Source organism: Penicillium citrinum (assembly GCF_028827155.1).
Source record: "Penicillium citrinum strain IBT 23319 chromosome Unknown utg000009l:1.0-4274883.0:1.0-4276374.0, whole genome shotgun sequence".
Classification (NCBI taxonomy): domain Eukaryota; kingdom Fungi; phylum Ascomycota; class Eurotiomycetes; order Eurotiales; family Aspergillaceae; genus Penicillium; species Penicillium citrinum.
This window is the reverse complement of record NW_026622694.1, coordinates 1,510,453-1,530,933: the sequence shown is the minus strand read 5'-3', so window position 1 is coordinate 1,530,933 and position 20,481 is coordinate 1,510,453. Positions and strand designations below refer to the sequence as shown.

At 48.5% G+C, this 20,481-nt stretch overlaps 9 protein-coding genes across 9 annotated transcripts; 4 read left to right on the top strand and 5 right to left on the bottom strand.

Annotated features, from left to right (window-relative positions):
- Nucleotides 1-2,624: 2,624 nt before the first annotated feature.
- On the top strand, nt 2,625-3,721 carry N7469_010042 (uncharacterized protein; the record flags this gene model as incomplete). The annotated part of the gene is made up of 3 exons (XM_056648947.1): nt 2,625-2,885; nt 2,943-3,499; nt 3,559-3,721. The coding sequence occupies 3 exons, from the start codon at nt 2,625-2,627 to the stop codon at nt 3,719-3,721; spliced, it is 981 nt and encodes a 326-aa protein (XP_056496078.1).
- A 419-nt stretch (nt 3,722-4,140) lies between these two features.
- Nucleotides 4,141-5,831, bottom strand: N7469_010041 (putative nucleoside transporter; the record flags this gene model as incomplete). Its single annotated transcript, XM_056648946.1, has 3 exons — nt 4,141-4,634; nt 4,706-5,387; nt 5,490-5,831. 3 exons carry the CDS (start codon nt 5,829-5,831, stop codon nt 4,141-4,143), a joined length of 1,518 nt encoding a protein of 505 aa, XP_056496077.1.
- A 2,041-nt stretch (nt 5,832-7,872) lies between these two features.
- N7469_010040 (putative RNA binding effector protein Scp160) lies at nt 7,873-11,968 on the top strand (the record flags this gene model as incomplete). The annotated part of the gene is made up of 4 exons (XM_056648945.1): nt 7,873-8,272; nt 8,339-8,586; nt 8,657-10,934; nt 10,992-11,968. 4 exons carry the CDS (start codon nt 7,873-7,875, stop codon nt 11,966-11,968), a joined length of 3,903 nt encoding a protein of 1,300 aa, XP_056496076.1.
- A 403-nt stretch (nt 11,969-12,371) lies between these two features.
- N7469_010039 (uncharacterized protein) lies at nt 12,372-12,641 on the bottom strand (the record flags this gene model as incomplete). The annotated part of the gene is made up of 1 exon (XM_056648944.1): nt 12,372-12,641. The coding sequence occupies one exon, from the start codon at nt 12,639-12,641 to the stop codon at nt 12,372-12,374; it is 270 nt and encodes an 89-aa protein (XP_056496075.1).
- Nucleotides 12,642-13,597: 956 nt separating this feature from the next.
- On the top strand, nt 13,598-13,873 carry N7469_010038 (uncharacterized protein; the record flags this gene model as incomplete). The annotated part of the gene is made up of 1 exon (XM_056648943.1): nt 13,598-13,873. The coding sequence occupies one exon, from the start codon at nt 13,598-13,600 to the stop codon at nt 13,871-13,873; it is 276 nt and encodes a 91-aa protein (XP_056496074.1).
- Nucleotides 13,874-14,110: 237 nt separating this feature from the next.
- Nucleotides 14,111-14,602, bottom strand: N7469_010037 (uncharacterized protein; the record flags this gene model as incomplete). The annotated part of the gene is made up of 1 exon (XM_056648942.1): nt 14,111-14,602. One exon carries the CDS (start codon nt 14,600-14,602, stop codon nt 14,111-14,113), a length of 492 nt encoding a protein of 163 aa, XP_056496073.1.
- An 808-nt stretch (nt 14,603-15,410) lies between these two features.
- Nucleotides 15,411-16,366, bottom strand: N7469_010036 (MBL fold metallo-hydrolase; the record flags this gene model as incomplete). Its single annotated transcript, XM_056648941.1, has 2 exons — nt 15,411-15,817; nt 15,874-16,366. 2 exons carry the CDS (start codon nt 16,364-16,366, stop codon nt 15,411-15,413), a joined length of 900 nt encoding a protein of 299 aa, XP_056496072.1.
- Nucleotides 16,367-17,115: 749 nt separating this feature from the next.
- Nucleotides 17,116-18,447, top strand: N7469_010035 (NAD(P)/FAD-dependent oxidoreductase; the record flags this gene model as incomplete). Its single annotated transcript, XM_056648940.1, has 1 exon — nt 17,116-18,447. The coding sequence occupies one exon, from the start codon at nt 17,116-17,118 to the stop codon at nt 18,445-18,447; it is 1,332 nt and encodes a 443-aa protein (XP_056496071.1).
- An 829-nt stretch (nt 18,448-19,276) lies between these two features.
- N7469_010034 (cytochrome b5-like heme/steroid binding domain-containing protein) lies at nt 19,277-19,998 on the bottom strand (the record flags this gene model as incomplete). The annotated part of the gene is made up of 3 exons (XM_056648939.1): nt 19,847-19,998; nt 19,512-19,638; nt 19,277-19,444 (listed from the first exon to the last, which is right to left on the bottom strand). The coding sequence occupies exons 1-3, from the start codon at nt 19,963-19,965 to the stop codon at nt 19,277-19,279; spliced, it is 414 nt and encodes a 137-aa protein (XP_056496070.1). The 5' UTR covers nt 19,966-19,998.
- Nucleotides 19,999-20,481: the final 483 nt, after the last annotated feature.

Here is a 20,481-nt window from a genome sequence, read left to right as displayed (position 1 = left end):
GAGGTGTTGGGCCTTCGATTGGCGGGGAGTCGATCAAGCTTCAGTGCACAGCGCCTCTCCCGCGCCATCAACGGGTATGACAAGGAAATTTAAAACAAGCTTAAACTGAGACATATATCTTATTCTCCGTTGTAGGTTGGAAAGCAGGTACATACAGAGTCATTTTCAGAATATATCAGAAAGGAAAAACGTCAGAAGATGACGATGAGAGATGTCGCGATCAAACTAAACAAACTCGAACTCAGTGACGGTGCCAGTGCATGTCGGTCTACAGTCCCGACCAATATGGAATCAAGCTACTGCCTAAGGCATTGCCATGCCACTGCGACATCTCTCTTGGGATTCGAAAGAACCCCACTTCATCGTGTTCAACGCCGAGAAGAGATGATGAGCAATGAGATCCGTCCACGTTCCCGAGACGCGGGGTCTCCGACATTTCCCCAATATTTCGTATCATCGGGCATTGTCGCAGGTCAGCTTGTAGGGTCATTTGTTCATGAAAAGTCCCCGTTCGCAGTACAGAGAGTAAGGGATTGTATATACATGGGCCCCAGACTTAATGCCGACAGAAGCTCTCCAAAACGGACATCTTTCCAGGAGGAGACAAAGACCGACGGAAGGACATCATGGGGACAACAACCATGTGTTGCGATAACGGCAGTGCGCTGTACACTTCCAGCCGCATGCACATACAGAAAATCAGAAAAAGTAAAAAGAAAAAAGAAAGAAGAAAAAAAAAAGTCAAAAAAGCACCTCGTACATCATCCATGATGTAGGATCGCTAACACCAGAATAAGGCTGAGGGGTAACACAGCCTCGCATGACAAACATCGACTTACCGCAGTTTACCAGCTTTACACTCACCATGAACCAATCATCCAGCATATATATCGATCGATGAGCAAGATGGAGGTTGCATGACGATGGCCAAGGTCGGCTGCATCGCCAGTCGATGACATCTTTCAGGCCATCTTTGATCTCAACCTCGTCGGCTCCCGGCTAAGGATGATATCTGTACTGCAAAACAAAGACGGGCGAGTCGGTGTGCTAAAGATCTCGATCCACATGCGGGCCTTCTTTCGGAGTTTACCCTCGAACCCGATGTGCAGACTACTGTAGCGACATAGGTGAAAATACCTTCACCGGACGTTAGTAGAGCACGCAATCCAAGTCTGGTATTTTTGAATATCCCTTCTCTGCTGATGTGGTCTTACTAATTCGTACTTCTCCCGACATGTCACGATATCCTCCTTCAACCCCCTCCCTTCTATATGCATCTACTAGTGTAGTCCCTGTCCTTCATACAGATTTCTTCCCGTCTGGGCAACCCCTCAAGGGAAGAGGGGGAGTATAAGATAAGGGGAGGGCAAGACTCAGAGCTACCCTACATACAGGTACTGTATCTGCCGTCCTACATGGGGATGAAAGAGAGCGGGCCACGAAGGATGACTTAGGTCGAGCGATCCTTGATCTCACTTTTCCTATTGCAGGTGACTCCACAGTACATCCAAGACTTGATGCGCAGCACCGCGAAGTGGGCGATCCGGGGGTGGACATCGGCTCTTCGCGCCCGAGCACTGTCCAGCTGGCGATCTCAAAAGGAAAAAGGAAGAAGCAACTAAGCCCAAAAGCTCATTGGGGTCTTATGAGTCCCGGCTGGGCGCTCCACATGGTACGCCGATCATCGAGCCTCCCCGGACGCTGCGCCAACTTTCCCAAGATTTGGGCGTAAACTAAAAAATGCCCGAGTGTCAATGCACCTGACCGCTCCATCTCTTTAGTTTTGAAGAAGTGTGGTGGGGAAGAATATACTTATGTATGTACTGTATCAGCGGTCTGGTTTGCTGGCATAGCAACTAAAGTCGATCCTCACCTATTTTGAATAGCAATGTGAGAGGGGAGAAAAAGAAAGGAAATCCAAAATCAATAGTGCACAAAGGAGCCGGATGATCCCCTTGCCTCAAAGCTGCCAGGCTCCAAAATCTCCTCTCAATCTCAAGGGAATGTGGGTCAATGCACTTCTCTTCCTAATTGCGAATCATGCACGACTCATCCCTGTCGGCAGCAACATTCGAATATTCAACAAATCTCGATCTCATGTTGGACATGGTGGATTCAACTGTGGAGTCGGCATGGTATTGGCTGCATTACAGATGCGAGACATCACATAAGGGATAACCCGGTAGAGTGTCCATGATATCTCAACATGCGGGTCTCTGTTTGTGAATTTCCCAGTGCGGCGATGCTCTGCGCTTTTCGAACAATGCTTCTCCTGAGATTCGCAGCTCTCCTTTGGCACTATCCCTGTTGTGGCGCTGAGCCACGCCGGGGCCTACTTTACTACTGACATGTGCCTTACATTCATAGGATGGGTCTACAATGGGGAATGAACCTGTGATTGGTGTCGTTGGGTCCCAAGACCTTTCCATCAAAACGAAAAACTTCCCCTCTAAGGCGACATCCTGCATGACCCTTTAACGGAGCTAAATAATGGACCGATTCAATATAAATTCCGGCTCATTCCCCGGGCTGTATCAGATCTATTCACATTCAAGATTCGACAACCGCCAGACCTCCTCCTCCTCCTTCTCCTTGGTCCTTCATTCTCTTGTCACCTCGTCACAATGCTTGCCTTTTTATCACTCTTCTTTGTGGGCTTAGCCGCGGCCTATCCTAACCGTGGCGCTTGCACTGGTGACTGCTGGACCAAGGACCCTGCTGTTATCCAGCGTGGCAGCGATGGCAAATACTTCCGCTTCGCGACTGGAACTGGCATTCCCGTAATCACAGCCGATTCCATTAAGGGTCCATGGAAGGAGGTCGGCAAGGCCCTTCCCAATGGGTCAAAGATCAAGGTCGACGGCGTCGACGGTGCTGATATCTGGGTAAGTCAGATTGTCCGATCACGCATTTGGTTTGTATCACGACTAATTGAAAATCAGGCTCCGGATGTCCACCTTTCGGGTGATACCTACTACATGTACTATGTTCTGTCTAAACTCGGAACCCAAAACTCGCAGATTGGTGTAGCTACATCCAAGACCCTTGCCCCTGGTTCCTGGACCGATCACGGCAGTGTTGGCATTCCACAGAACAGCGCCTACAATCGCATTGACCCCAACTGGATCAAGATTGATGGCAAAGAGTACCTTAACTTTGGATCTTTCTGGGGCGATATCTACCAAGTTCAGCTTGAGTCTCCTCTCAAGGTTGGCTCCAACACCCCTCACCAAATCGCCTACAATGAGACTCTAAACCACCGCGAAGAGGGAGCTTTCATGTACCAGCACGGTAACTTCCACTACCTCTTCATCAGCGTTGGTATTGCCGGTGGATACACCAAGACCACTCCTGCTGAGGGCGCCGAGTACCACATCAACGTTTGCCGTTCTACTGGAGGATCTGGCGGATTCGTCGACAAGTCTGGCAAGGACTGCTTGAAGACTGGTGGAACCACTATTCTTTCCAGCCATGGCCAAGTCTTTGGTCCCGGTGGACAGTAAGTTGAACCCGATATCAATACGAAAAAGATAATACGAAACTAACAATCGTACTCAGGGGTGTTCTAAACGACAAGGATCTCGGACCCGTCCTGTACTACCACTACTACCCTCTAGCCACCAAGCAAGCTGGAGGTGATGCTGATGGCGTCAACTCAGGATACAAGTTCTCTTGGAACCAGTTGACCTTCACCGACGGGTGGCCCGTTGTCTCAGCATAAAGGGATTGTTTATTTGTTACGCTTGCTCTTATACATATACCAGGTACTAGCCGGTCAGACTAGTACCGCCCTCTTTTCACTTCTTTCTGTCCATGATTGGGTCATACTTCCTTTTTTTTTAAAGTACTGCACTCGTTTTCTTCGATACCCATGCTGTCGCGTCCCTACTGGCTCGGCGCGCGCGCTTGTGTCCTGGCAGAGCATACCTTTTTCTCTATTAATTCCTAATTTAGTCCAGCATCAGACTGGTCTAATGCACATTTCTTTTGCATACAAATGAATACAATCTTTATAGAGTCTTCATTCTTCTCGCGCCGGTGTATTAAGAGTCAAAATAATGTAAATCTATATCCATAGTACACTCAGGTAGTTCTAGCCGTCGTCGTATTCTTCCGGCATGTGGTACCTGATCGACAACTTTATCGTCCCACATACCGCAGTTCCAAAATGCGCAGTGGCAGGTACGAGATTGTCGTGAAGACCAACGCCAATTCGTTCGCTATGTCTCCACCATCTACTCCAATCTTTGATGCCAATGCCCCGACATAGTATGTCTCCACCATGCCCACAATCCAACCGGCTGCTCCACACAAGAACGCTGTCAGGCCAGCGTAGCCGACAGGCATTTTCGACGGAGTATTCCAGGCATCTAGATCATAGTTGGCTAGATTGCCCTTTCGGAAATAGTAGTGTTCGATGAATAGGATCGCAAAGAAAGAGGTATTCCAGTAGCCCAGTAGGGAAAGGAAATTCTCTAGGACATCCAATAGGTGATTGCGGCCCACGATACCGAGCAAGAGAATGCAGACGAAAACAATGAGTGACCAAATAACTCGGGGGACCTTGGCGCATGGAGGCGCGAAAAGTTGCGCAGATAGTGCGCCAGCGTAGATAGCTATACAGTTAACACCAACTGACGAGGAAGAATGTTAGCTTTTGAAAACAAGAAAAATAAAAGTAGGATGTCGTGTCTCTGAGACATACTTCCAGACAGAACTAGCAAAACTAGCAAGAATTTGGCAAATCCACTGGGATAGATGATAGCCTTCAAAACCTCACCCATGCCTCCCTCATATGCAGCCGCCCATTCAGGATTCTCGCTCAAAGCCGAGGCGATGCAGGCACCCAACAACATGCCAATACAAGTGGGAATAGTGATTCCCAGAGTAGTGTATAAAAACACTTTAATCTTGGGCGTATTGACAGGATAATGCACGTAAAAATCCGAAACAATCGAGCTCCACGATGCACTAGATCCATAAACAACACTGAACAAACTTAGTACTTGACCAGAACGAGTCAACCCCGTGACAGAAGGGGGGTCAGCCAAATTTGCACGATGCGCCGCTTCCCCGTAAATAATCATGAAGATAATAAAAAATAGAATCCATGCGTATTTCTCATATAAGAGGACACCGCGTAATCCTACAAAACTGAAGAGTAGACTGACACACGCGACGATCACGACGCCGACGGCGATGGATACGTGACCATTTGAGACGGCGCTGAGTGCTAATCCACCCGTGATACAATTGACAGAGGCCCAGCCTAACTGTTCAATTACGTTCAATAAGGCAATTATAGATGAAGGGTAGAATCCAAGTGAATATCGTGAGATAGCAACTTGGCGTAATCCCGTTCCGGGACCCATTGTCGCGCACCAGCCCTAATTCGAGAGTCAGCTAAAGCCCATCGACTTTTTTCCCGCTTTTTTTTAAAAAAAAAAAAAAAAAAAGAAAAAAGAAACAGGACAAAGAGGTAGACATACAGTTACCATGGCCCCTAATAAAGTCGCAAAGATGATGATAGGAATAGTCTGACCGAGCGATAACCCGAATTCCTTGCCCATAAACCCCGTACTGAAACAGCTAATATTCATTGTGGCCGATGCCCACATAAAAGCCATCACGGTTGGACTAGGTGAATGACGATTCTCCGGATGTACACGATCGAGACTATGGGACTCAATACCCAATTTGCGGTCGAGATATTCCTCATAGTAGCGAACTTTGGCGAAAATTCCCTTTGGCACACTGGGTTCGGATTCTTGCTCGACGGGCCTGACCTCGGGCTGGAGGGTCTTCTCTGGATCGTCTATTTGCTCCGCCATACTGGAATGGCCGTCTCGTACAGAGTAGCCTGGGATTAAGTAGTTATTGGCAAGTGTTGCGGAGGGTGAGAAAGGGAAAGGGTTTTTTTCCCCTCTTTCTTTTCTTCCTTTTTTTCTCCGCACGCCTCTCGATTATAATGGGCCTAACGGCTCAAATAGCGTCGCAATTTATCGGTGAATCTTTCTGCTTGGGGGAGCTTTTTGTCCAATCTGGGAATTAGTTGTGGGCCTGACCGCGGCTTATCGCCGTGCCACTATCCCATGATTCTAGCCATATCCATAGCTATCTACCGAGTAGATGTAATAGAGTAAGTTCAATTGGGGTTCAAAAGAGAGCGAATGTACTACCTAAAATCATTAGTATGGATTAACTACTCATGAAGACTTGAGGTGAGTAAACTGGACCATATATAGATTGTCATCTACAATTAAAGTGTGTTTGGTTAAGCTTTTGCGGCGGTCCGAGGAAAAAATTCTCTTATCGAGTGGGGTCGGCTGAGTCCGAGTTGGTCCACTGTGAATATTTACAGCATTCAGTATTGGGGGAGACTATCTCATATGTGATAGTGCTATTACCGTATATATTTAGGTATACATGGTGTGATGTGTATCCATTGATATTTCCTTGGGAGAGTGGAAACTAATTCCAAGTCGTTTTAGTATCTTCCAGTTGTTTTGACATCTACATACTTGTACATCTAAATGGCACTATGTACAGCATAACCAAAATGTGCAATGCTCATCATCAGCGATATTGCCAGATGTTCTCACACCTATGGAATAGCCAACAAAGGGCTACCGGCATGCCTACAGACCCTGTAAGGGCTTACATCCATTATATGAAGTGCGGGGATGGCATTGTGGACAGTCTACTAACTACTCTACTATGTACATATTCTAGGGTATCAGGATATCCTTGCCACCGCGGCATAACAGACCGGTCATTACTAACTCACCTTGCGATAGTTATGCTAACAATCAAATCGAGTGCCTAAAGATGTATCATCGTGGACTGATAGGAAACATCCGATCGAGGCTAATAATTCTGAATACATATCTGCTTTCAATAGACACGCCTATTATAGCCTCCTCATGTTGAATAACTCCAGATGATTTGACCTAAGGCCCCCCCCCCCCATCATGCGCAGCACGTGGATGCGCCTCCTTGCCAAGAGAGCCACTCAAAAACACTTGAGACGAGTTGGACTGTCGCACACAAATCAAACACTTGGAATTGACATCATAAGATAATCAATTGAGGCCCCAATGCGCCTGAGCGAGAGTGGGGGAGTATTGACGTTGAGTACGTGATCTGCGGGCGACAGTCTGGATGAAGTGTGGACGACCCGTGGGGCATGTGCCATCACGTTCAGGACCTTAAGAACATGACGTGGTAACTTTGAAGAGCTACAGATGGCATTTCAATAGTAATCCAATGGCATTCCAAATTTCCTTCATGATAGAAAACGACCGATTGTAGTTTCAATACCCTTCTAAATGGGTTGAGAAATAGTTGCAGAAGAGAGCATGTCTCGTGGCGCTCGGAGGCGGAGAAAACTCCCCCCGGCTCGAGCTGGCCTTTTCGGCGACTTTGTGTACTCGTCCGGGGGCATCTCGAACTTCACCTTTCCATCTCTCTCCACCTCCCCCCCTTTTTCCCTTCTCAACCCGTCACGACCCTTCTTTTTGGGGTCTTCGGGTCCCGTGTATATTCTTTTGGGTGTTCGGATACTTCCAATACCCCTCTCACTATTACTGCCGACTTGCCCCAAGTTCCCCGGGCACGGATCTCACTGAATTGTCAGAGAGCACATATTACACTGCTCGTCAATTCGTTAAAGTAGCAGTATTCTGGTGAGTGCTGACCCTACCTCAATTGCTACATCATAATCCATTCATTGTCAATGCACAATGGATCTTGCCACCCCGCCGTTGTTCTTACTCATACTCATCTGCCTGAACTTCAATTGTAGACTACTGTTGCACAGCCTCGACTTTATCTATTCTCCTCCGGTTCTTGGATAATTTCTTTGGTTTCACCATGGCTGCTGAAGCATCTGCTACCGCCAATGGCGGCGCATCGAAGTCTCTTGCCGCTATGCTCGAAGCGCAACACGACGAGGCCCACAAGGCCACCGTCGAGGACGTTGTGGACGAAGAAGATCTCAAGCATCCTCCTCCCTCGCTCGCAAACAAGCAACAGCCAGCTCCCGCTGCTCCTCCTATCTTGGAAGCTGTCACTCCCGCCGAGTCGACTGCCCCTTCTCCCGTACCGAAGCCTGCCGCAAAGAAGGGACCTGCATTTGACGTACAATCCGAAGAACTATTCCCTGCCCTGGGTAGTGGACCCAAGCCCGCTGCTCCAGCTGCTGCCACATGGGGTGCAAAGAAGCCCTCTGCTGCCGCTACCGTTGCGAATGGTCTCCCTCCCCAGCCAATGGGTAAGTGACGCAACGTCCTAGTATATCTGGACCTAAGGAGGACCACTGACATGATAATAATATCAGATGTTCCCCGCGTTATGTCTCTTCCGGGTAAGCACATGGAGCAGCTCCGATTGGCTCCGTCTCAAATGCAACCGCGTGGTCAGTTGAAGAAGCCTCTGCGGGATATCTTGCGCGACATCTCTCGCCGGTCCAAGGCCACCGTGGATATGCGCGGAGGTCCCGGCGGCTCGATCATCTTTGAAGGAAAGGGCTCTGTTGATGCTGTGCGGCAAGCTCTCAAGGAGGTTGCGCAACAAGTCGGATCCAAGGTATGTTGCCATAAAGTGGAGATGATTCAACTTGATGAAAGCGAAGACTAATCTATTTCCCTCTCAAAAGCAATCCGTTCGTGTGCCTATCCCGACCTCCGCTCGACCTCACATCATCGGCCGCCAGGGTGCGGTCGTTCAAGATATCCAAGGCCGTACCGGTGCCCGTGTCCAAGTTCCCCGCGCCGATGACAATGCCGCCCCTGTCGACGATGACGATAGCGACACCATCGACGTGCTCATCGAAGGTGATGCAGTGGCCGCGGAGATGGCGCGCAGGGAGATCGAAGCTATCGTCAAAGAGCGTGGGTCCAACATGAGCCTCCGCTTGAAGACAATCCCACCCGAGTTCTTCCCCTTCATCGCTGGTGCCCACGATGCTACACTTCGGGAAATTGAGGAGCGCACAAAGGCACAGGTCCATGTGCCACGCTACGATACTTGGTCAAGCCAGCCTCCTCCTCAAGAGGCCTTCCCCGGTCAGGTCCAGTTTGTGCCTTGCGCTGACAAGCATATTCTCATTTCTGGAGAGCGAGCTGCGGCCCAGGAGGCCCGTGCCGAGGTCGAGCGCCTCGCTGCGGAGCTTCAACGCAAATTGACTCTCCGCCAGTTGGCAATCAACCGTGGCCAGCACCAGTTCATTCTCGGAAACGAAGCTGATGCTCTCCATCAGTTCCTGGCCCAGACTGGCTGCGCGATCGTTCTTCCTCCTGCCTCCGATGAGAGTGAATTCTTGACTATCACTGGTCCTCTGGACCAGATTGAGACTGGTATCAACCATGCCATGGACTTGGCTACGAGCATGCAAATGGCCAGTATTGACCTGTCTCGTCAACACCCTGGTGCCCCTGCCGGCCCACACGCTCATGCCCGTGCCTTGACGCAATATCTCCGACGCCGTCAAATCATCAAGCAGCTCGAGACCGCTTACGACTCTCACATTGCGCTGCCCTCTAGTGTCGACGGACCCGTGACATGGGAGGTTTACTCTCGTGATGGCAAGAACACCATTCGTGCTCGTTCCGATATTATGAACCTGGTTCAAGCTCACCCTCCCTCCCGACTGCGCCATGTTCCTGTTGACCCCTACTTCCACTCTTACCTGCGCTCCCGCGGGGCCAGCAAGCTCCAGGGTGACTATGGCGTTCACCTGCTCGTTCCCGATGATGTTAACAGCCCGGAGGTTGTCCTGGTGTACGAGGGCCCAACTGCCACTGCTTCCAATTTCGAGGTTCCCCGTCAGCGCCCCTCCCCCGCCGAGGTTGCCCAGTTCGAGAAGTCTCTGCAGGAGGCTCAGGAGTTCCTCCTGAAGACCCTTGGCGACCAGAACGACATTGTCGCCAAGACCGTGACCATCCCTGCGAAATACCAGGAGAAGGCTCGCAAGTTTATTATCCGCGAGCAGGACACCAAGGGACAGGATAGCATCCCCGTGCGTGCTATCATTGCTGATGCGAAGGCGTCCAAGTGCGAGATTGCCCTTCGTGGTCCTTCAGGCTTGGTTGATGAGCTTGCGGCCAAGCTCGAAGCCTTTGTCGTAGAGCAAGAGAAGGATGACCTGGAGCGTGGATACACCAACACCTTCGACTTCCCTCAAAAGTATGCCAACTTCCTCATTGGAAAGCGTGGCGAGAACATCAACAAACTTCGTGAGGAGTTCGATGTCGACATCAAGGTTGAGAATGGCAAGGTTGAGGTCAAGGGACCCAAGGCCAAGGCTGATGCCGCGCGCACGCGCATTATCAACTTGGGCAAGAAGCTGGAGGATGAGACTACCCACATCCTGAAGATTCCTGCCCAATATCACCGTGAACTGATCGGACAACGTGGTAACCAGGTTAATCGTCTTCAGGACCGCTACTCTGTTCGTGTCCAGTTCCCTCGCGCGACTGTGTCAGATGATGTGTCTACCACTGACACTGGCAGCGATGCTGGTGGTGCTCGTGCTAGCCGCCCTCAACAGGCTGCCGATGAGGTGTTGGTGAAGGGACCTAGCAAGGGCGCCGACTCCGCTCGCGACGAGCTCCTCAGCTTGTGGCAGTACGTCGTTGAAACCTCGCACACTGCCAATGTCTCTGTTGCCCAGAACCAAGTCGCTTCACTGATCGGCCAGCGCGGCCGTGAGATGGACAAGCTGCGTGCCGACACTGGTGCTCAAATTGATGTCCCTAGTGCTAGTGACACACCCGATGCATCGGGCCGAGTCCAGATCCGTATTAAGGGTACGAAGCAGCAGGTGGCTGAGGCCAAGAAGATTCTCACCCAACGGGCCAGTGACTTCGATGCCACTGTTACCAAGTCGATTGAGGTGGATAAGAAGTATCACAAGGCCCTTATTGGTGGTGGCGGTACGTTACTCTAATATTCAAAGACTCCGCGATTCAATCTTTGCTAACTGCTCTCAGGTGCCAACATCCGCAAGATCGTTGTTGATGCCGGTGGTCCCAACGACGGCAGCGCCGCTCGTATGGTTCGTTTCCCCCGACCTGACAGCACCGAGTCTACTATTCGCCTTGAGGGCAATGGTAAGATCGTCGAGAGCATCATTACTGCCATCGAAGAGTTTGTCAAGGAGCGCGAGGATCAGGTCACTGAGACCCTCGATATTCCTACCACCCAGCACCGCCTCCTGATTGGCCGCGGTGGTGAAACTCGTCGCGGTATCGAGTCCAAGTTCAACGTCACTATGGACATCCCGAAGCAAGGTTCGGGCCGAACCGATATCAAGCTCAAGGGCCCTAGCAATGCTGTTGCCGAGGCCAAGGAGCACGTTCAGGGCATGTTGAAGGAACAACACGCCGAGACCACAGATGTTCCAAGCCATCTCCACCATATCATTGCTGACAACGGTGCCATTTTCCGCCGTCTGCGTAATGACTACCAGGTGACCGTCGACCACGCTGGCAAACCCGTTCCTACCAACCGTGCTGCTGACGAAACTCGCACTGTGGCCAATGGATCTTCTCTTCCCCTTATCACTGACGACGCCGATGCTGCCTCGGATGCTCACTCGTGGAACGTGATTGATAACGCCCAGTCCGCGGATGCGGATGTCACCCCCTTCCCCTGGGTTCTTACTGGTTCCCCCGAGAACGTCGCTAAGGCTCGTGCTGCCATTGCCAAGGCCATTGACTCGGCCCAGCAACAATCTGCGACTGGCTACCTGATCCTGCCTGACCCCAAGACTTACCGATTCGTCGTTGGCCAGGGTGGTAGCCAGATCAACGCTATTCGCAAGAAGACTGGTTGCCGTATTAACGTGCCGAAGGACCAGGCTCGCGGCGAGGCGATTGAGATCCGTGGCAGCTCTGCTGGTTTGGAGGAAGCCAAGGATATGATTTTGGAGGCTGTTCAGAATGGTCTGAATGGTTCTGCTCGGTGAATTATTTGAGTTGTGATGGAGTCCAACCTCTTTTGATGGAAAAGATGATGACAGGACATATTGGCATCCAGACATAAGCCCCAGCCTTTTTTTTTTCTACTCGAGAAATTCTTGTTTCTATTTCTTTCTTGTTTTCTTACATCTACCATGGTATTTAGTGTATCTCTCTTCTCTTTCAAAAAGAATGTTCTCTTCTCATTTCATTTTGCTCGCATGCCTCCATTTCTCTCTCGCCTCCAATATTTGTTGTTTCTCTTTTCAAAGCACCCCCTTTGGAATCGGGGGTTTTCAAGTTTATATTTAGTCGAAACACACTAAGCCACAAAAAAAAAGAATATAAATTAACTTCGAGGAACACTTAAGGATAAAAGCCATGGATCTAGTAAATACCACCTTTAAATCCCTAAGCCATGCCCGCAAATGCTGCTCCTCCACGCTTTACAGACCACCGTCTATCTTCTGTATTATAGTCACGTGTTAACTGGCGTTCACGAGCTCGTTGTCGTCGACTATGCTCTTGAGCATGCTTCTTCCTTGCTTTTTCATCCTGATCCATTCTTTTACCCTTGGGAGACTTTCTTTGCGCTTCCTTGGCCGATTCGTATTTAGATTCAGATTCGGATTCATTAGAAATATATTCTTTGCCGAAGAGTCGTTTTAGCCAGTCGAACATGTTACCGGGCGGTAACGTGAGTACTAGAATAAGGATCATCTATGATATGTGAGCTTTAAGTGATATTAAGATGTTCACGGAAGAGGTACCATCAATGTTGATGTGAGCTCTTCTCATGAGAAGTGTTTAGAGAATGGTGGTTGGAAGATATTTCTTCCGCAACGAACTTGGGGCCAAAAATAGGGCCAGGTGATTCATCCATGATTCTACTTGGGGTTCTTGGGAGTTCTTGGCGTTTGAGAACACTGGAGTATCATTAGTAGTGGATTATATGTAATGTAGAAACCTTTTAGACGTGCAGTTTAGAAGTATGGCTCTGGCTGCACTTGGTTCACTTACATGAACCTCATATAGTTAGTTACTACCAAATACTCGTAGGTTAATACCGGCCCTCCCGAGGGCCATTGGCTCGACCGTTGTGGTAAAGCCACGGTACACCGAGGTGCAAATAGGATTTGTCGGTAGGGTGGTGCAAATTCATATAACAAATTAGAAGCGGTAATTTGAAGTCAGTTGATACTACTAGGACACTCACTCATCTGCCCTCATTGGGATAGCGATGTCCAAGTTGGCACGCCAGACCCAATGAAACACATCACCCCTAACCATACCCCTAACCATTCATACATCATGTCACACTTAATACAGCCACACACGAAGGATAAGGGCCGATGGGAGTTTATCCAGTAAATTATGATCTGAATAGGAGACTGCCTCATGGGACTTCACCATATTGTACCGAACAGCCACAATCATCATGTGTGTAAACAATGACATCATAGGACAGATGCCCATATGTATAAATGTGAATGGGAGACTCCAAACTCCACTCCACAAACACTCAAGTCAAGACCATCATACAGTTACGCTCTCAATCTTAGCATACAATCTCATTCGATTATTCTCGTCAATTAATACCCACCTCGAATTTTGAAACAATCTACCACACATTCACGATGACAATTGGATCTCAAGACTCAGGCGCAACTGGCGCTGCTAAGTGGGTGACATCTACCCTTGGAAACACCGTTGGCGGCGTGACTCGCACGGTAGGCGGAGTCACTGGTGCCGCGACAAGGGGACTTGGCGATACTATCAACAGTGCGACTGGCAGTGCAGGACGGCCGGTCGGTGATGCGATTGGAAATGCCGGGACGGGACTGGAAGATGGAACGAAGTCGGTTGCAAAGGGAGTTGAGAATGCTGGACAATGGAAAGGACAGTGGAGGTGATTGTGGAATTGTGGAAGTAAAGGTTGTTTAATGAGAGCATATTAGTTGCATACCACGACAATATTGGATTTTGTATACCATTTTCCATTTTCCGTCATGAGATGGATACATCTAAATAACATTATGTCTATATACAAACATTCTATGAGAATTCTATGAAAATCTATGAAACATAGTAATACAAATCTATCAAGAACATGAATCAGCAATTCTCGAAAATCCAAAATGGAAAAACCATCATTCCTCCGCAGGAAGTTTCAACTTAACCTGCGTTCCCAAAGTCATCAAAGCCCCAAAACTACCAACAGTCATAAAAACCGGTCCCCAAAACGCCGGCACAAACTTGCCCACAAGCAGATACCTCCTCATAGACCAATACCTAAAAAACCCATACCCCAAACACCAAGCACCAAGAGATTGACAAATCCTCGAAGCCGTCAACCCATTCTTCAACATTGCAAGTTGTGACGCGGCAGAATTATCATTTACAGGTTGTTCGCGTTTCATCGGAACGAGTGGTTCTTCTAATGGTTTTCCGGCAAGACCGAGTTGTTTATGAATGAGACGATCCACAGCCTCAAGTCGGTCTAGCGCAAGGGCCATGGCGGCAAACCCGAGTCCTGCTCGAGTCCATGAGAGGAAAGTTCGTTCGTTGGCGTGGTGGTCGCGTTGTTGGGAGCCTGTGTTTGCGACTCTTGCGGGAATTAGACGGCGAAAGAATGAGGCCATTGACGAATGTATTGAGGGCGGTATGGAGTAGAGATTCGCGATATGTATGGAGTGGAGTGTATGTACAATACGGGGTTGTTCGTTTGGATATCTGGGGGGATTCGGAGAGATGAGATTGGAATCTTTGAAGGCGGAAGGGAAGGGAAAGCCGAGGTGGAAAAGTCGGAATTATGCTTATTTTGCCCCACAGTCTGCATAGCATATAATACATTTTACAAATTCATAATAGACTACTGAGGATATAAAGTGATGATTGGGACCACTCTGTAAACAATCATGTACAAATTAAATAGAGCCGGGCATATTTCAAATTGCTTATACACCAAGGTTTCTGTCAAGCATATCCTGCATTACTGTATACAGTAAGACGTCTTGACTCTGATTGGCTTAGTGGACCCCGCCACAATGCACTAAACCGGGGTAAACCAGCCCCTAAACAATCTGATTGTCAATTAACGTATCAATGTGATAAATGATCCATTCAACTTCTAATTGCACGGATACTCGTCTCATCATCCCATTCAGTATCTAACTGGTGATAATTAGCTGTCATCACTTACTCAGATCATTTTTGGGTCTATTCGGACGACAGAATCCTGTTCGGGCGAGAAATGGATTTCTCGGACGAGAGAATTGCGCCATCGGCGATTGTATACTATGTACGGAGTACAGTATTGTATGCGTACAGTATTATCGGGGTATATCAGATATTCAATCATAGTATCAAGCAGAACATGAAATAACTACTAACAGAATATATTTACAAATGAATCGATAAAAATAACATATATATAATATCGATAATTGACTACCAACTAACACCACCCAATTTCAACGGCAGGTGAAGCAACCGCTGTCCTGATTCCGTTGGCTCTGGAAGTCGTCCACCCCGAATATTAACTTGAAGCGACTGATGAATGAGACGAGGTTCCTTCAAACTCGCATCTCGCTCCTTACGCATAGCCACAAATTGCTCTTCCGAAATCGAATCCATGACATGTCGATTCAATCGACGATGCTCTCCAACAGTGAGGAAGGAGACAGGTTCCCGCCCGTTGGGAGGATAATCATGTCCATGCCAGATTTTGACCTCGTCGTTGAATTGAAGGAGACGACGCGAGGATTGAAAGAGGTGTTTTGCGTCACCGCCGGGAAAGTCACAGCGTGCTGTACCGATGTCTGCGTGGAATAGGGAGTCACCGCAGAAAATGTTGTCTGGTGGAGATGTTAGATGGATATTTTCGGCTAAGTATGTGTAGCTGAATACGTACCTCCGATTTTATAACCAAGGTGGTCTGGGGTATGACCGGGTAAGTGGAGAGCAGTAGCTGTCATTTCACCGATGGTGAAAGATTCGTCGTCATCGAATAAATGGTCGAAGACCTGTTCATATTCTCGTTTACCGATTTGATATCGGTGACCAAATAGATTCTGAACTTGAGTGATACGTTTACCGATTCCAATGGGAGGGTTTGATCCTTGAATTTGATTGAGTTGATGCTGGAGATATGCAGAGGCAGTGAGATGGTCTGCATGGGCGTGTGTTTCAATGATGCGTTCAATTTGATAACCCCTTTCTTGAACAAGGGCGAGTAATGCATCGGCGGCAGTGGTGGTTATAGTTTGGGTAGCGGGTTCATAGTTCAGAACTGGATCGATGATCACGGCTGCTTGGGTCGATGGGTCTGCCACAATGTACTGCCATGTTCCAGTTACCGGTTCAAAGATATCGTGAACGGTGGGTTCTTTGGGCAGTGCATTCATGCTGTAGAAGTGAATTGGATGTTGGATGAAGGGTTTATTGATGTTGTTGGATAAAGACCGGCTTTTATAAGTCTTCAATGGTATCTGGACCCCGTTGGAGTATGACCTGGCTGATAAGTTCGGGGTCTGGTGAATCTGATACGGGCATTGATATAATGGGATGCCTGTGCTGGCGGGTGTGAATCGGATGCGTTTCAGCATCGGCCGTGGAAATACGTTCAGAGAGCCTTTCATATCGACTCTGTCTGCTGTATACTGTCTGCTCAGTAGCTGTAGTATCTCCAGATGAAGTTTGAATATGCAGCTGGAGTAGAGTTGTAATTAAGTCGTGAAGTAATGAAGTATTCAATTCGGGCTCCATTTGATCGCCGATTGCCACTGAAAATCGGCGAGTAAAAGTCTCCGCTCGGAGATATTCTATTTTACTTGTTTAATATAGTATAATCTAGTATAATCTACGTCGTTCATAATATATTACTAGTATTGGATACGATACTAATTGATTCTTACTAACTCGTCCATTGCTGATGAGGATTGAAGTGGACCGCGTAAGGTAAAAACGAACGAAATTCCCGGTCGATCACGGCCGAGACGAATGCGTCATTCCACTTTTATTTCAATCTTTTTATCTTGAATTGATTCCCCCTGATTTCTCCATTCTTCATTCTCCCATCTCTCTACCTTTTCTCCTCCCACTTAATACTCCTCCCCCCACCCCCCATCCTTCCCCAACTCTAATAATAATCACAATGTTCCGCGTTACTCGCGCCGCGGCCCTCCCGCAACTCACGCCAAGCATTCGCAGCTTCGCAACCGCCTCCCCCGTCAACGCCAGCGCCCGCAACCACAAAGTCGTCGTAGTTGGCGCCGGTACTGCCGGCCTCTCAATCAGTCACCAACTCCTTCAATCCGGTAAATTCAATCAAGATGATATCGCAATTGTTGACCCCGCCGAATTCCACCACTACCAGCCAGGCTGGACCCTCGTGGGCGGTGGCCTAAAGACAAAAGAAGAACTCCGTCGACCGATGAAAAGTCTCATCGATTCCAAATTGAAATTCTACAATGATGGCGTCGCTTCTTTCGCTCCCGAGAAAAATACCGTTACACTTTCTAACGGCGACAACGTCAATTACGATCAATTAATCGTTGCGCCTGGTTTGACTATTAATTACGGTAGTATTAAGGGTCTACCTGAAGCCCTGGCCGACCCCTCTGCACCTGTTTCCTCGATCTACGGCTATGACAGCGTGAGCAAGGTTTTCGGAACCATTCAGAAACTCGAGAAGGGAAATGCTATCTTCACTCAACCCGCCGGCGCAATTAAATGTGCTGGAGCCCCACAAAAAATCATGTGGTTAGCTCTAGATCACTGGAAGCGCGCCGGTCTCTACGACCCTTCGAACCCAGCCGGATCAGCGATTCAAATTGATTTTGCGACTGGTATGCCTGTGATGTTCGGAGTACCAAAGTACAACAAGGCCTTGACGGCGATGCAGCAGGAGCGTGGCGTGAATGCACTCTTCCAACACGATCTTGTCGCTATTAATGGGGATAAGGCGGTATTTGCCCGGCCAGATGGACAGGAGCAAGTTTCAAAGAAATTCGATTTGTTGCATGTTGTTCCGAAGATGGGGGCTCCTGCTTTTATTAAGGAGAGTGTTCTTGCGAATGAGGGTGGATTTGTTGATGTTGATGATGCTACGGCTCAACATAAGAAATTTGCGAACGTTTGGTCTGCGGGTGATGCGTCGAGTTTGCCTACTTCCAAGACTGCTGCGGCTGTTACGGCGCAGGCTCCCGTTGTGGTGCGAAACTTGCTTCAGAATATGGAGGGTAAGAAGGCTGATGCTGTTTACGATGGATATACCTCTTGTCCGTTGTTGACGGAGTACGGCAAGGTGCTTCTGGCGGAGTTTAAGTATGGTGGTGAGCCTAAGGAGACGTTTGGTAATTGGTTTGGTATTGATCAGAGTGTTCCTCGTCGGTCATTCTATCATCTCAAAAAGGACTTCTTCCCTTGGGTTTATTACAACTCCATGGTGAAGGGTGAGTGGGCTGGTCCGCAGGGTTGGAAATAGTGGTGGATGGTAGATGGTAGATGGTGGATAATCTTTTCTCATTGCTCACGCACTTTATATGGAGTTCTGGGCCATAGAACGATCACTGTATTCTAGACTATTGAACATGCCAAAATGAAACTGGTTGAACATATTCCCATATAACTAAGCGCCTAGTCTTTTACACACTACTGATAGTACTGCGGGGAAAATTGCCCAGTCGGATTGCATGCGGGGACGACAAAACGAGCATCAGTAAATTGCGACAAACAGTCATACAAAAAGTCTAGTTTATAGTATGTACTCTTGAAAGAAACGGGCCCATCTCCTCCGCAGTTCGCAGTTGGGGGTGAAGGCCCCCCCGCCGGGGCAATCTTGGCCGAAAAGAGCAAAACATTCCGTCGGACGCAGGCACCGCCGAACTTTGCTATCTTCGATCAACTCCACAGTTGATGACAGATGGCAGTCAGCAGAATGATATGGCACAATATGCTTCCAATTGGAGGGGAAAAAATAGGGGAAAAAAAAGGGATGAAGGAAATGATGAAAGCAAAATCCCGAAATGAAACCATTTAACAATGGGAAAAAATAAAAAATAAACAGCAAATAATTTAAAAAAAAGACCCCAAAAAAAGTTGTAAGACGAGTAGATGATATCGCTGCTTTCTCCCCGCAGCTGGTCTTTGCTCTTTTGGTTCTTCCCCTCATGGAGGGTCCATTCCAGCACATTCCAAGAATAGTGTATCTTCCCCAACTCGCATCTCCTCTGAGTATTCCCACCCCGATTCCGACACCCCTCATTTTTCAATACGTTGATTCCATTCCCATATACAATTCCCAGTCCCCACATCTACTGTGCGGACTTCTGAGCCTCGAGGTAGTTGTAAGCACCGTAAGCAATGGCACCACCGATGAGAATGATAGCGTAGAGACCGACGCCGAAGCCAGCGGAGTTGGAGTTGGAGTTGGAGGAAGAGGCGGTGGTGGTGGCATGGGACTTGGGCTCAGGGTCACCGGGCTGGGAAAATTAGTTTAAGCCCAGCAGTCATGAGTATCGATAGGATGTTGGAATGTATAATACATACCATACGCTTCACGCTACCAACGAGCAGACCGTCGAGAATCTCACGCGCCTCGTCGGAGTGGCCGACATCCTCGAAGGCCTCGGAGCCATCTTGGCCTCCGACGTCCAGGAGGACTTCCTCACCACCGCTGTATCGCATGTGTTAGCTTTGAATTTCTTGGGTGGTATAACCTTGTGTATTATGCATTGTGTGACTCCACGGAGTCAGAAAAGTGTGGAGGACTCGGAGAGAAGTCGTTCTTCGCGAAAGGGGGATCACGATCACTATCGGTCGATTGTAGACATGATAGGAGGAGAGTACGTGGGAGGGGTAAATAGGAAGAGGATTCCACGTACGGGTGCTCATCGACGAAGCTGGTGCAATCGTAGACCTTGTCGTGAATGACCATGTAGAGGTCCTTCTTGGTGTTGTGGCCGGAGACCTCCTGGAGGGTGAATTCCTTTGATTCAGACATATTGCGAAATGGGAATCTGGATAGAATAGAGAAGAGGTAATGGTTAGTATATTAAGAGATACGAAGTAGAGCGAAGTGAAGAGAAGCACCGCGAGGTTGGCGGGTGAGCGAAAGAGGAGGTCCAACTGGGATTGAATTTCTGCAGCGTCGACGTGCCAAAAGATAGACAGGACTGATAAGGGGAGAGAGGATTCAGGGCAAGATGAACGATACGACTAAGGGGAAATATTGGTGGAATGGAAAGTTGGAGAAACTCACGAGCAAAAAGAAAGAGACAACGAAAGGCTCAATAAAGGACAGATAGAAGTGTTCGAGGATATGAAGAAGAGAAGAAGATGGAGATCGCAAAGTTGACTGGGGCCGAGCGAGGGCGGTCTCTTCGCGCGGTGGGCCTCTTTTTTCTTTTGGGACTTTTTTGGGGCTGCCGTGGATGGCACCCGGTCAATTGAGGGGTTGGCTGGGGTATTACGGTTACGCTGTTAATTTTAATTGTTTAGTGGGATATGTATTATTTGT